The 13195-nt window shown below is 42.2% G+C and overlaps 1 protein-coding gene across 2 annotated transcripts in view; it reads left to right on the top strand.

Moving 5' to 3' along the window:
* Positions 1-11091, top strand: part of tsen54 (TSEN54 tRNA splicing endonuclease subunit) — a 34092-nt gene extending 23001 nt beyond the window's left edge. For both annotated transcript variants that reach the window (XM_080209103.1, XM_080209102.1), the window contains 3 exons: positions 5219-5279; positions 7746-7862; positions 9481-11091. In XM_080209103.1, coding sequence (XP_080065229.1) covers positions 5219-5279; positions 7746-7862; positions 9481-9631 — 329 coding nt within the window. In that variant the 3' untranslated portion in view covers positions 9632-11091. The remainder of the gene's footprint in view (positions 1-5218; positions 5280-7745; positions 7863-9480) is intronic.
* Positions 11092-13195: the final 2104 nt, after the last annotated feature.

The following is a 13195-nucleotide window of genomic DNA, read 5'->3' as shown; positions in this document are numbered from 1 at the left end:
CTAGATTATGATTGCAAGTCTCTGAGTGGTACTTGAGCTCACAAACTTTTAACTCTAGAACGGGAGAATTGCCGCAGAACCATGGTTGACGGTGAAGGTGCTGATTCATGCTGGAGAAAGTTGCAGAGTCACTAGTGGGGTGCTGTACAGCAGGGCAATTGTAAACAAGTGAATCAGTCTATAATTTCACTTTCTTCCTGTGTAACCAGGCACTTCCAAGAGAGGAATTCCAGCACTCTGTGGACTGGAACGGGACATGAAACAGGAATTGGAGATGGGAATGAGTCAGGAAAGTAATGGGAATCCCTCTTGGGATGGCTATCCGAAGCTGTCTCAGGTGAGTTTCCCAGGGGCAAGCTGCCTTCGGAATTGGCAGCATGCTCAATGGAGATGGGCAGCCATTTGAGGTTCATTTTCCCACACTGATGGAAGTTCTTGATGTTGCACAGGTCCCTGGCTGAGTCCTGAGCCCAGCAACAATTTAGAAGTAGCCTCCCAGTGAAAAGTGGGAAGAGTATCAGAAATTAGTCTCCACATCCATTTGACTAAGCCACGTGCTGAAATGGGCACAGCCACAGCCGGAAACATTCTTGCAGATGGTTCCCCCTCTGCACGTATTACCCTATCATCACTGGGCTATCTTTATTGCATTCACCTTCCGTCCCAATGGTGCTGGCAGTCCTGCAGCCTCTGTCCTCATGGATCCCTGTTCTGTCTGCCATCCTTAATTGGACAGTGAATCCATTTTGGCCACCTCCATGTAAAGTTTCATTACTGGGTGCACTGCTGAGATGCATAGGCTCGAGACCCTGAATAGATTTCTGATACCCCCAAGGAAATTCAACCCTTATCTCTATTAACATGGCGATCGTCAGCGCAGCATATATAGTGGGCCACTTTTAAACTTTGCCCAATTGGTAGCATTCTGACTCCTACTTCAGTACTTGCACTTCAAATCTCATTGTTAAAGGTGATTTTGAAGATGTTAAACCAGCTTTCTTCTCTGTCGTGCAGTAAAAGCTATATTTAATCTGAAATAAGGTTGGTGTTCTGGAAGGATGAGGTAGCAATGGACTGAGTGGCTTTTACCAGCCAAATGTTTTGAAAAATCCCCATTTGGGTTTTGATTTCCCAGTGGAAAAAAAAATTGCCACAAAATTTGATTGTCACTGGTTAGGAATATTTCTATAATCTGAAATACATAAAATGATTGTTATAAACTGTTGCTGCCTGACCACATGTGAGACATCAAAGATAATCACAGCTGGGATCTGCCAGAACATTTGTCAACCATCTGTGTAACCCAAATGAATGGCAGGCAGGAACCATCATAGTCCACAAAGGAATGCTAGTCAAAATGTATATTCCGGTGGGAACAGGCTGATTGTTAGTCAGGGCTCAGCTGGATGTTACTGGTTGATGTATAGAGTGCTGGACTTACTCTCTGCAGAGAACACAGTTGCTTACACAGTCAAAGGCCACTCGTTCATATTTCTTTTGTATATCAGAGCACAAACCAAGACACGGGAGAAGGTTACAGTCTTGGCCGGGCATGTTCATCGTGTGCAATTTTTTTAAAACAAAATTTAAAATGGTGCATAAACAAAAGGCAAGGCACCAGGGGGTTACCAGAACCCAAATAACTTATCCCTAGCACTTTCAGTATCTGTCATGTTTCTTTCTCTATGACCTAGTTATAACTGTAACACTACATTCTGCACTCTCTCGTTTCCTCCTTCATGAACGATATGTTTTGCCTGTATAGTGCACAAGAAACAATACGTTTCACTGTATGTTAATACATGTGACAATAATAAATCAAATCAGTTGGAGCACTCTTGTCCCTTAGTCAGAAAGTTGTGGATCAAGTTCCATTCCAGAGACTAGAGCTCAGGGTCTCAGCAGGTTATACATAAATCTAAAAGAAAATTCAGTCAGGCTGACAAATGAAATTTGAGGATTATATACAGTTAAAAGATAAGGTCTGTGAAGTTGCCAGAAATAGAAGTAAACCTGAGGATGAAAGCATTTTAGAATACAGCAAAGGAGGACAGTGACATTGGAAAAGGGAAGGAGAATAGACTATAAATGTAAACCAGCAAAAAAATGCTTCTGTAGGTATGTAAAAAGGAAATATTTGGTAAGACAATTGTGGGTCCATTACAAGAGAAGAAGGAGAATTTATAATGGGGAACAGTGAAATGACAAATGAGCTAAATGATTATTTTGTGTCTATCATTAATTCTGGGAGATTTCTTATATCTTCCTTGGCGATCCAAGGGATGCAGGCAAATGAGGAATTATAGGAAATTGGTATTAGCAGGAAGGTGGCGTTTAAAAGATTAATGGAACTGAAGACTAATAAGTCCCTAGGACCTGATATTCTATATCTCAGGGTATTGTATGGAGATGGTGGCTGCATTAGGTATCATCTTCCAAAATTTTATAGATTCTGGGATGGTTCTTGCAGCTTGGAAGGTAGCAAATGTCAGGCCGCTATTTAAGAAGGGGGAGAGAGAGAAAATGGGGAACTACAGATTTGTGAGATTTACATCAGTAGTAGAGAAAATACTAAAATCTTTTAGAAAGGTTATATAGGAACAGGAAATCATTTTTGACAAACCTGCGGCATTTTTGAAGATGTTACTTACAGAATTGATAAAGGAGGAGTCAGTGGGTGTAGTGTACTTGGAATTTTAGAAGGCTTTTGATAAAGTTTCCCACAGGAGATTGTTCAGCAAAATTATAGCTCATGGGATAGGAGGTAATATGCTGGTAAGGATTAAGGATTGGCTCTCTGGCTGGAAATAGAGAGTAGGAATAAATGGGTCATTCTTGTCTTGAAAGGTTGTGACTAGTGGGGTACCACAAGGATCGGTACTTGGGCTCCCGCTGTTCACTGTATGTAGATGTGGGGGCCAAATGTTGTAATTCCAAGTTTGCAGATGATGCAAAGCTAGATGGCAATGTGTGTTGTGAGGAAGATGCAATGCAGCTTCAAGAGGATTTGGACAGACTTAAATCACAAAAAGCTCACATGCAAGTTCAGCAGGTGATAGTTTATTTATTTATTTATTGTCACAAGTAAGCTTATATTAACTCTGCAATGAAGTTACTGTGAATAAGGAAGGCAAATGGAATGTTAGCCTTTATGTCAAAGGGAATGGATTATAAAAATAGGGAAATCTTGCTGAAGCTATACAAGTTGCTAGTTAAACCACGCCTGAAATACTGAACAGTTTTGGTCCCCTTATCCAAGGAAAGATATACTGCCATTGGAAGCAGCCAGAGAGGGTTCACTAGGTTGATTCTGGGCATGGAGCAGTTTTCTTATGATGAGAGGTCGAGTAGGTTGTACTCATTGAGTTTAGAAGAATGAGAGGCAACCTTATTGAGACATTTAGAATTTTCAGGGGCTTGACGAGGTAGATGCTGAGAGGTTGTTTCCCCTGTGGGAGAGTCTAGGTGTGGAGTTGCCGGTGTTGTGAGACTTCTTACTGTGATAGTCTAGGACCAGAGGACATAATCTCAGAATTAGGGGTCACCCATTTAAGGCAGAGATGAGGAGGAATTTCTTCTGAGGGTAGTGAATCTGTGAATTCTTTACTGCAGAGGGCTGTAGAGGTTGTTAAGAGTCATAGAGAATCATAGAGCTTTACAGCATGGAAACAGACCCTTCGGCCCAACTTGTCCATGCTGTCTTTTTTTTTAAAGCTCCTAAGCTAATGCCAATTGCCTGCATTTGGCCCATATCCCTCTATACCCATCGTACCCATGTAACTATCAATAGAGTTGAGTAAGTTCAAGGCAGAGTTAGATTTTTAATAAATAAGGGAATCAAGCGTGGTGGGGATAAGGAGGAGAAGTTGAGCTGACGATTGTCAAATCAGTGGAGCAGACTCAATGGGCTGAATGGCTGACTTCCGCTCTTAAGTCTTATGGTCTTAGTGAGTGTGACAGAACAAGGCAGCTGGAATACATTGTGGAAAAAGGTGAGTTAATCACTTTTGGTAGAAGGTACAGATGTACGGAGTCTTTCTTAAATGGTAAGAAGTTAGAAAATGTAGATGTACAAAGGAACCTGCGTGTCCTTGTCAATAAGTCACTGAAAGCTAACATGAAGCAAGCAATTAGGAAGGTGACTGAAATGTTTTCTTTTATTGCAAGAGGATTTGAGTACAGGAGTCATGAACTTCTGACTTAATTGTATGGAACTTGGTTAAATTGTACCTGGAGTACTATCAGTAGTTTTGGTCCCCTAACCTCAAAGGATATTTTTGCCGTAGATGACATGCAACAAAGGTTCACCAGGCTTGTTCCTGGAATGGTGGGATTGCCCTATGAATTGTCTGGGAAAACTGAACCTATATTCTCTAGAGGTTCGAAGGTAATCTAATTGAAACCTGCAAAATGCTTAAAGGGATAGATGCCTCCTGATTTGTGGACAGACTAGAGCCAGGGGGCGCAATTTCACAATAAAGGGAAATCACTTGAGACTGAGCTGAGGAGTATTTATTTTATGATGTGGATGTGCCAGCGTTGGACTGGGGTAAACACAGTAAGAAGTCTGACAACACCTGGTTTAAGTCCAACCGAATCGGTTGGACTTAAACCAGGTGTTGTCAGACTTCTTACTGTACTTATTTTACACAGAGCCTTGTGATTCTCTGGAATTGTCTACTGTTTAGTAGCTTGGAAGCTTAGTTATTGAGAATGTTTAAAGATGTGACAGATTTCTAAATACTAATGAGACAAAGGTGTATGGGGCTAATGTGGGAAAATGGTATTGAAGTGGATAGTCAACCATTCTTGTATCAAAAGGCGGAGCTGGCTTGTCTGACTGAACGGCCTACTCCTGCTCTTATATTCCTACGTAGGAGGTGCAGTCTTTCAGATGAAGCATTAAACCAAAGCCTTATCTGTTCCCCTGGACAAACATAAGAGATCCAATGGCTCAGTTTTGAAGAGGATCAGGGATGTTCTTCCTTGAGGCTTGGACAGTGTTTATCTCTCAATTAGTATCACTGAAAATAGATCAATTCGTCATTAGATCTTACCGCTATTTGTAGGACCATGTATGCACATTGACACCAGAACTGTGACTCCACTTCATTAGCTCTGGTTTTGAAGTGCTTTGTGACCTGAGGTGGTGCAAACTGGTGTATACGTACAGTCTTTTTACAATTTATAATCATCTACTATTTTCTTCCCCTCAAAGGAGAATTCCAGCAACACATCTGCATCATGCAGTCTGCTCACATCTTGGATAAAACTCCTTGGTAAGTTTTCACTGAGTGTTACCTTTGGTCACATGGGATTTATTGCACAGTATTGACACTTTAATCCTTTCCCATCATAGTGCTGCATCTTCTGGAACCAGACCAGAGACATGATGTTTTGTGCTTGTGAATAGTTACAGTTGTCTCACTTTTTTTTAATTGTCACTGGCTGGGCCAGCATTTATTGTCCATTCCTAATTGTCCTTGAACTGAGTGGCTTGCTAGGCCATTTCAGAGAGCATTTTTAAGAATCAACCACATTGTAGGTCAGACCAGGTAAGGACAGCAGATTCTTCTTTAAAGGACAGTAGCGAACCAGATAAGTTTCTACAACAATTGACAATGGTTTTGTGGTCATCATTGGACTTAAATTCCAGGTTGATAGGGTAAGAAGGCAAACAGGACACTTGCCTTTATCAGTTGTGGTATAGATTATGAGAGCAGGAAAGTTATGTTGGAGCTGTACAAAACTTAGGTTGGGTCACAGCTGGAATGCTCTGTGCAGTTCTCGTTGCCTCACTATAGGAAGGATGTGATTGCAGGGGGGACAGAGGAGACTCACTAGGATGTTGCCTGGGATGGAGCATTTGACCTGTGAAGATAGGCTGGACAGGTCCTTAGAACAGAGGAGGCTGAGGGGAAAGACAATTGAAATGTATAAGATTATGAGGGGCACAGGCAAAGTGGATAGGAAGCAGCTATTCCCCTTAGTTGAAGGATCAATGACAAGGGGGCATAATTTTAAGGTAAATGCAGAAGGTTTACAGGGGATTCAAGGGGAAAAAATTCCACCCGGTGGGTGATGATCAGCCTGGAATGCACTGCTTGGGAGGTTAATAAAGGCAGGAAGCCTTACAATCTTTAAAAGGTACATGGATGAGCACTTGAAATGTCAACTTTCAAGGCAATGGGCGAAGTGCTAGAAAGTGGGATTAGTGTAGAATTAGTTTTGTTTTGTTGGTGCAGATTCAGTGGGCCAAAGGGCCTCTTCTGTACTGTATGACTGTTTTTAAAATTGAAGTTTCATCATCTGCTGCCGGATTCAAACCCAGGGTCCCCAGAGCAGAACCCTGGGTCTCTAGATTATTAATCCAGTGATGATACTGTTGCCAGTGCTTCCCCCTTTAGTGTATCCTAACCATCCCAGCATGGCTAGGACACACTTCTGGATTATGGGTAGCTCTGATTATCTTCATACCCCAACACTAGCTCATAAGAAATAGGAGAAGGAGTAAGCCATCTGGCCCTTTGAGCCTGCCCCGCCATTCAATAAGATCATGGCTGATCTGAAGTGGATCAGTTCTCTTTCCTGCTTTCTCCCCATGACCCTTAATTCCCTTGTCTCCATGCCCCTGATTCCCTCCTCCCACCTGTTGACTGGACCAAACTAGTTCATAAGAACATAAGAAATAGGAGCAGGAGTCGGCCATCTAGCCCCTCGAGCCTGCCCCGCCATTCAGTAAGATCTTGGCTGATCTGAAGTGGATCAGTTCCCTTTCCTGCTTTCTCCCCATGACTCTTAATTCCCTTGTCTCCGTGCCCCTGATTCCCTCCTCCCACCTATTGACTGGACCAAACTAGCTCACAGTGGCCAATCAGTAGCTCAGTGCTGACTGACAAAGGTGCTTAAGGCCAGGACACCACACTGATTTGAAAAACTGCTTAAAGGCTGTAATGGGAAGATGGTAGAGTTGCTATTCTGCAAGGTCGAGCTGAAGGGCTTCTTCATTCTAACCCATCGTGGTGAACATTTGAAGGGAAGGTGTCCATCTTCCCCATCAGTGATATTAAATGATGATTAACAGTTCATTATTGGGAAACCTAGCATTTTTCTCTGTGACTATCATTGCTGTTAGAAGCTGCCTTGGCTCAGTGGCTGCATTTCCTCCTCTGAGTCAGTGGATTGTATTTACATATTGCACTACACAGACTTGAGCATACAACTTCAGCTCACACTCCAGTGTTGAGGGAGTGCTGCACTCTCTGAGGTGACGTCTCTTGGTGCGATGTTAAGCTGAGGTCCTGTCTGTTCTCTCAGGTGGACGTAACTGATGCGATGACATTATTGGAACAGCAGTGGAATTATCCCAATATTCATTTCTTGGCCAACATTGCTAAAACCAGATCATTTGTCCACTTATCACGTTGCTGTGCGTGAGCCTTTGCTGTGGGCAGAATGTCTGCTGCATTTCTTTCGATTCCACATTACAGGCGACATTTTAGAGCCTGGCTTGGGTGAGACTGGAAATTCCCACCCGAGGTCAATGGAGATTTCTATTGTCGGATCCTCACCCGCTGTGATTCCATGGCAGGCAAGGTGGTAGAGCTCCAGCATAAAAGTTTTATATTGGCTGTAAAATGCTTTGGGACGTCTGGATGTTGTGAACAATGTTTTATTAACACAATTTCTTTGCTATCTATTTGATGTCTAAGTTAGTTTGTCCTTTTCCCAACTCTGCTTTTCAGGTTGCAGGAGGCTCCTGAGAAGATGAAGATCTCCTTCGATGTGTACCAGGCTGATGCTGTGGCAGAATTCCGTAAAACTCAGCCTGGGAAACCCTTCTCAAGAATGTGTGTTTGCAGGTATAGTACAGTACAGGATCGAATTGTTGACTATTTCTCGCGAAGCACAGAACCTTGGAAATGTTTGTTCTGTGTTAAAGGTGCACAAATTGTTTTCAGAAATCTTATTTTGCTCTGTGAACTCACTGACGGAACTCTGATCAGAACCTTCCACACACCTGACGAAGGAACAGCGTTTCCGAAAGCTTGTGGGTTTACTGTCAAAAAAATTGGTTGGACTTTAACCTGGTGTTGTGAGACTTTTTACTGAACTCACTGACAAGCATGGAAGTTAATAGGCCAGTTGTTCCCATTCCCTGTGAATGCATTCTTAAACCAATCACTGTCAGTATGTGGGAATTATCTTGGTGATCTGATTTCCCCCTCTGCCTCTATTCATGTGTGAATTGAAAGAATGATTCCTGGGCATAATGTGTTAAATTATGAACCTCTACCCTTAGATTCATGCAGGGAACTGAAAACCACACTCTGGAACATAATGATGTTGAGTCTGTGTTATTTGATGTGTTTGCTGTTGATGCCTGGCTATTCAAGTCAAATATTTCTTGTACTTGTCAATGCTCTTAAACAATGGTACAAATCCCTCTTTGTGGTTCAGCCAATTAATTTGTAATTTGCTTATCTGTACATTTGTACACTTGCCAAGAATTGAATCCCAATCTGTGTCTGCCCTGAGTTGTGCTCCTAACCATGAAATATGCAGGACCAATAATTTAATTAGCATTCAGAATCATGATTCTACACTCTGACTGCCTCTCATACAGAGCTGGGCTCCAGTCTCTAACCTGAAGTTTAGTAGTGAAGATTAAAAATGAAAATGCTGGAAGCACTCAGCAGCTGTGGAGAGAGAAACACAGTTGACGTTTCAAGTTAATGGCCTTTCATTAGAACACTGTTACTTTCACAATGGAAAGACTGCTTCTGACTTAGTTCCAGTTGAAATAATAGGTAATGTTATTTATTCCCTTTGATTTGATCCAGAATTAAAATGCTGCTCCCACTGGATCAGATAAATGCCAGCATAAAAGGAGGTTGTGTAGCCCAACTTGCCTATATTGGCAATGTCCTCCTGGATTTGCCTTATTCTGTTGCCTTGTCCTTTCTCTGTAATATCTCCTGTCACATCTTGAAACTTAGTGTACGGGGAAGAGATCCAGGACAGAAGCTGTATCTTCAGTCTAAAACACTCATTATTAAAATTACATCACATTTGTAAGTTTTCCTTTGCCTTGGATATCACAAAGCTTGACAGCCCGGCTCAACCTTAAGTTTTCTAGTTCCTAATGTGGCTGACGTGGGTCAGTTAGTAGCACGTTTGCCTCTAAGTCTGTAAATTGTGGATTTAATGAAGGATCCCACTCCAGAGACTTGAACACAGAATCTATGCTGACACTCCGGTGCAGTACTGAGGTTGTGCTGCACTGTCAGGTGTGAAAGTTTGGATGAGACATGAAATTGATGCCCTGTCTGCCCACTCGGGTAGATGTAACAGATAATGGTGAACACAGTTCACAGGGAATTAATTGATTGGACATTGGTGACAGATGGTGAAACATGCCACGTGAATGTGAGTCTTCATTTTTTTAACGTTTTCTGCTTTGGCCTGATGTATCTACAGCTTTGATGGGCCGGTGCCAGACCTACGTGTGATGAAGAAGCTAGCCTTTCAGAGTGGTGAAGTTCCTGTGGTGTTTGCAGTGGTGGATAATGGAGATATCTCCTTCTACACCTTTAAGGAATTCAAACTGCCTGTGGATGTCTACCCCTGACCCTGTTGGAGGCTTGGACAGCTGGCTGTTCCAGGTGCACTCAGGGATATTCTGGACACAGACTTTGGGGTCGGGGCGTGTTGGTTTTAAATGATCGTCGGAAGGATTTTGCCAAGTGGAGGGTTTGATGGGCTGAACTAATTGGGTAACAAGGCACTTGGTGAGGTTGCAGCCTTCGACCATGTGTATGGGAACTTTCAAAACAACATTTTAACCTCTGACAGCTTCTGTTTGAATAAAGCTCCAGCTTCAGGAGAAAACTCCAAAGTCCCTTCCCTTAATTCCTGCTGAAAGCATGTCGGTATCATTTCAAAATTCTAATTGGTACCAGGAAAAAGCCATTGGAGACATGGAATTAGTTGCCCTCAGTTGACATGCAAGCAAGAGAAAAAGCACTCAGTAAAATTGCTCAAAGTGCAAAATTAATATTTTGCAAACTTGTTGACCGATCCTTCTGTTCTACATTTGTGCCAAACTGCTGTTATGTCTTCATGTGATAATACCTCTGCCTCCCTCTCATGTATAACAACGTTTCCTGCATCTTTTCGGTGGTCTTTTTCCTATCCAGGTGACAACAGGACGGTGACGACAATATGTCTTCTATACTGCGCCTTTAACCCCATGAAAGTTCTCTTGGGGTGCTTCACAGGACCATGCACAAGTATTGGATCCGGAGTCACAGGCAGAGATAAAATAGGTCAGAAGACCGAAAGTTTGGTCAAAGGGGTAGGATTTGAGGGGTGTTGTGAAGAAAGTGAGTGAGGTGGAGAGATGTAGAGGGCAGGGCAGTCTCCATATTAACACCCTACCTTGATAGCTGCTGAATATCAACTCAGCAGATTTGGAAGCTTTGGACAGTGATAGAGGGCTGAAGTGAAGACAAAGGGGAGGATCGATCAACTGGAATTTCTCTTTAACTGTTATTTGATTTTATTGTTTTTTTTAATTAGCTTGAATAATAAGTTCCACATAAGTGGCATTATGTGGTTGAAATAAAATCACATTCCCTGGGGAGTTTTAGAAGTGAGTTTTAAAGTAAAATGAGGAATAGAAGAAGAGGCAGAATGTAGATTGCTTCTGAGGGAGCGAGATTTCGTTGAATAAAGGCAACAGGTTTTACAATGTTGAATGAGTTGCTGTGCAATGAAAGATCTGCAGCATAGAATTATAGCTCATTATTCTCCTGTGCATCGTACACTGTCTCCGAATTCATCAGCTTCCATTTACATTTCTCTATGTTTATCTGAGACACCACTGTGTATCATGTTGCACTTCATTAAATGTGTTGCCGCTCGCTGTAGATTTGACGTTTTTCCCGGATGATGTTGCCAGCATGCTTTGAGTTCACTATTTCTCAGTTCAATGTATTTTATTTGTATTCAGTTACTGCAATACGTACATCACAAATTGCCATAATACAATAAAATAGACCTGATAATAAAAGGAGGAAATGTTCTGGACTTCACCCGTACATTTATTTTGACTGTGTATCCCTGAGGGTATTTTTATTTCATTTGAACCAAAGGTTCCCGTAACCACTAACATTAACACTCAGATATTCAGTCAGGTTAAGCTAGTTGTTACTCGCCGTTGGCACTTCTGCCTCTGAGTTGTGGGTACAAATCCCACTCCAGATACAAAATTTATACTGACATTCTAATGTGATACTGAGGGAGAGCGACATTGTCAGTGGTGCTGTTCTTCAGATGAGCCATAGAACTTGTAGCCTTGTCTGCCTGCCCTCTTAGATGGCTGTAAAATATCCCACGGCACTATATCCCCAGTGACCTGACCCCTCAACCAATATCTGAAGGGCCAGGTGTTTTTGTGTGGAAGGTGCTGATGGTGAACTGTCAGTGTTCACTGCCACTAAATGCAACTTCAGGCTATTGGGCATATAGAGTGGAACTTAGTGAGTTACTCTCGCAGAGAGCAGAATGGAGCTTAAATGGCCTCCTGTGCTGTAGCCATTCTATGGTTCTATTTCCAGCTTTGCGCAGAAATCCTAAAATGGTAGCCTGTCATTAGGTTTCTGGCGCAGGTATGCCTCCAGCTTTGCCCTCTCCCAACCAGCCAGGCATTCAATGAAATTTTTAATTTTTTCAACTTCCCCATTCCCACAGCAGCATTTGAAGTTGTAATAAGAACATAAGAAATAGGAGCAGGAATAGGCCATCTAGCCCCTCGAGCCTGCCCTGCCATTCAATGAGATCATGGCTGATCTGATAGTGGTTCAGTTCCACTTACCTGCCCGATCCCCATAACCCTTAATTCCCTTATTGGTCAGAAATCTATCTACCTGTGACTTAAACATATTTTATGAGGTAGCCTCTACTGCTTCAATGGGCAGAGAATTCCAAAGATTCACTACCCTCTGGGAGAAGAAGTTCCTCAATTCTGTTCTAAATTGACTCCCCCTTATTTTGAGGTTGTGTCCTCTAGTTTGTGTTTCCATTCTAAGTGGAAATAATCTATCTGCTTCTACCCTGTCTAGCCCCTTCATTATCTTATATGTCTCTATAAGATCTTCCCTCAGCCTTCTAAACTCTAATGAATACAGGCCCAGTCTACTCCATCTCTCCTCGTAAGCTAACCCCCTCATCTCTGGAATCAACCTGGTGAACCTTCACCCCCTCCAAAGCTAATATATCCTTTCTTAAATAAGGGGACCAAAATTGCACACAGTACTCTAGGTGTGGCGTCACCAGTACCTTGTACAATTGCAGCAAGACCTCCCTGCTTTTATACTCCATCCCTCACGTGATAAAGGCCAACATTTAAGTGATTTAAATTAGGTGCAGTTGGGTTTTAACTGTGCTTAACAATATTTGATAAATAGCAATGGCCCTGTAAATATAATTTTATAATTGTGAGGCACTGTTCAATGATTAAATAGTTTATTCAGCATGTTTTGGTTGCTACCTTCATCACATATGTATGTCCTACCTTTTGTTTGCTCAATGTAATCAGTTTTAGATGTGATTTCATTTTAAAGCTTTTAGCTTACAGTTTGTATCTGAAAATCTACAGTGTGAATGGCTGTTTGCACAACCTGCTTAAATCACTGCTGTTCCACACATGGACTTGCATTGGAGTTGGGGGCAGTATTGGGTAATTTGTCCCCTTGATCCTCCTTCACCATTCAATAAGATGTGGCTGACTGCTTGTGGTCTTGGCTCCACTTTCCCATCTGCTCCTTGTAACCCTTGACTCCCATGCCTAAAAGAAAATCTAGCTAACTCGGCTTTGAATAAATTTAAAGACCCAGCCTCCACAAGGAAGAGAATTTTATACTAATCCTCTGAGGAAAACCATTTCTCCTTATCTCTGGGATGAGAGAGTTTCCTTGAGTTCTAGTTTTCCCATAAGAGGAAACAGCTCCTGGTGTCCACCACATATAGTCCTCTCAAGACCTTACATATTTCAATAAGATTACCTCTGATTTGCCTGTCTACAACTCGTATTCATTTGGGGGCTGCGGGCTTTGTTGGCTGGACCAGCATTTATTGCCCATCCCTGAGGACATTTAAGTCAACCACATTGCTGGGATCTGGAGTCACGTGT

The sequence above is a fragment of the Carcharhinus amblyrhynchos genome, chromosome 21 (assembly GCF_965287045.1).
Source record: "Carcharhinus amblyrhynchos chromosome 21, sCarAmb.v2.hapA, whole genome shotgun sequence".
Lineage (NCBI taxonomy): Eukaryota > Metazoa > Chordata > Chondrichthyes > Carcharhiniformes > Carcharhinidae > Carcharhinus > Carcharhinus amblyrhynchos.
Note: the sequence above shows the minus strand (reverse complement) of the source record. Positions and strands in the feature narration are given on the sequence as shown.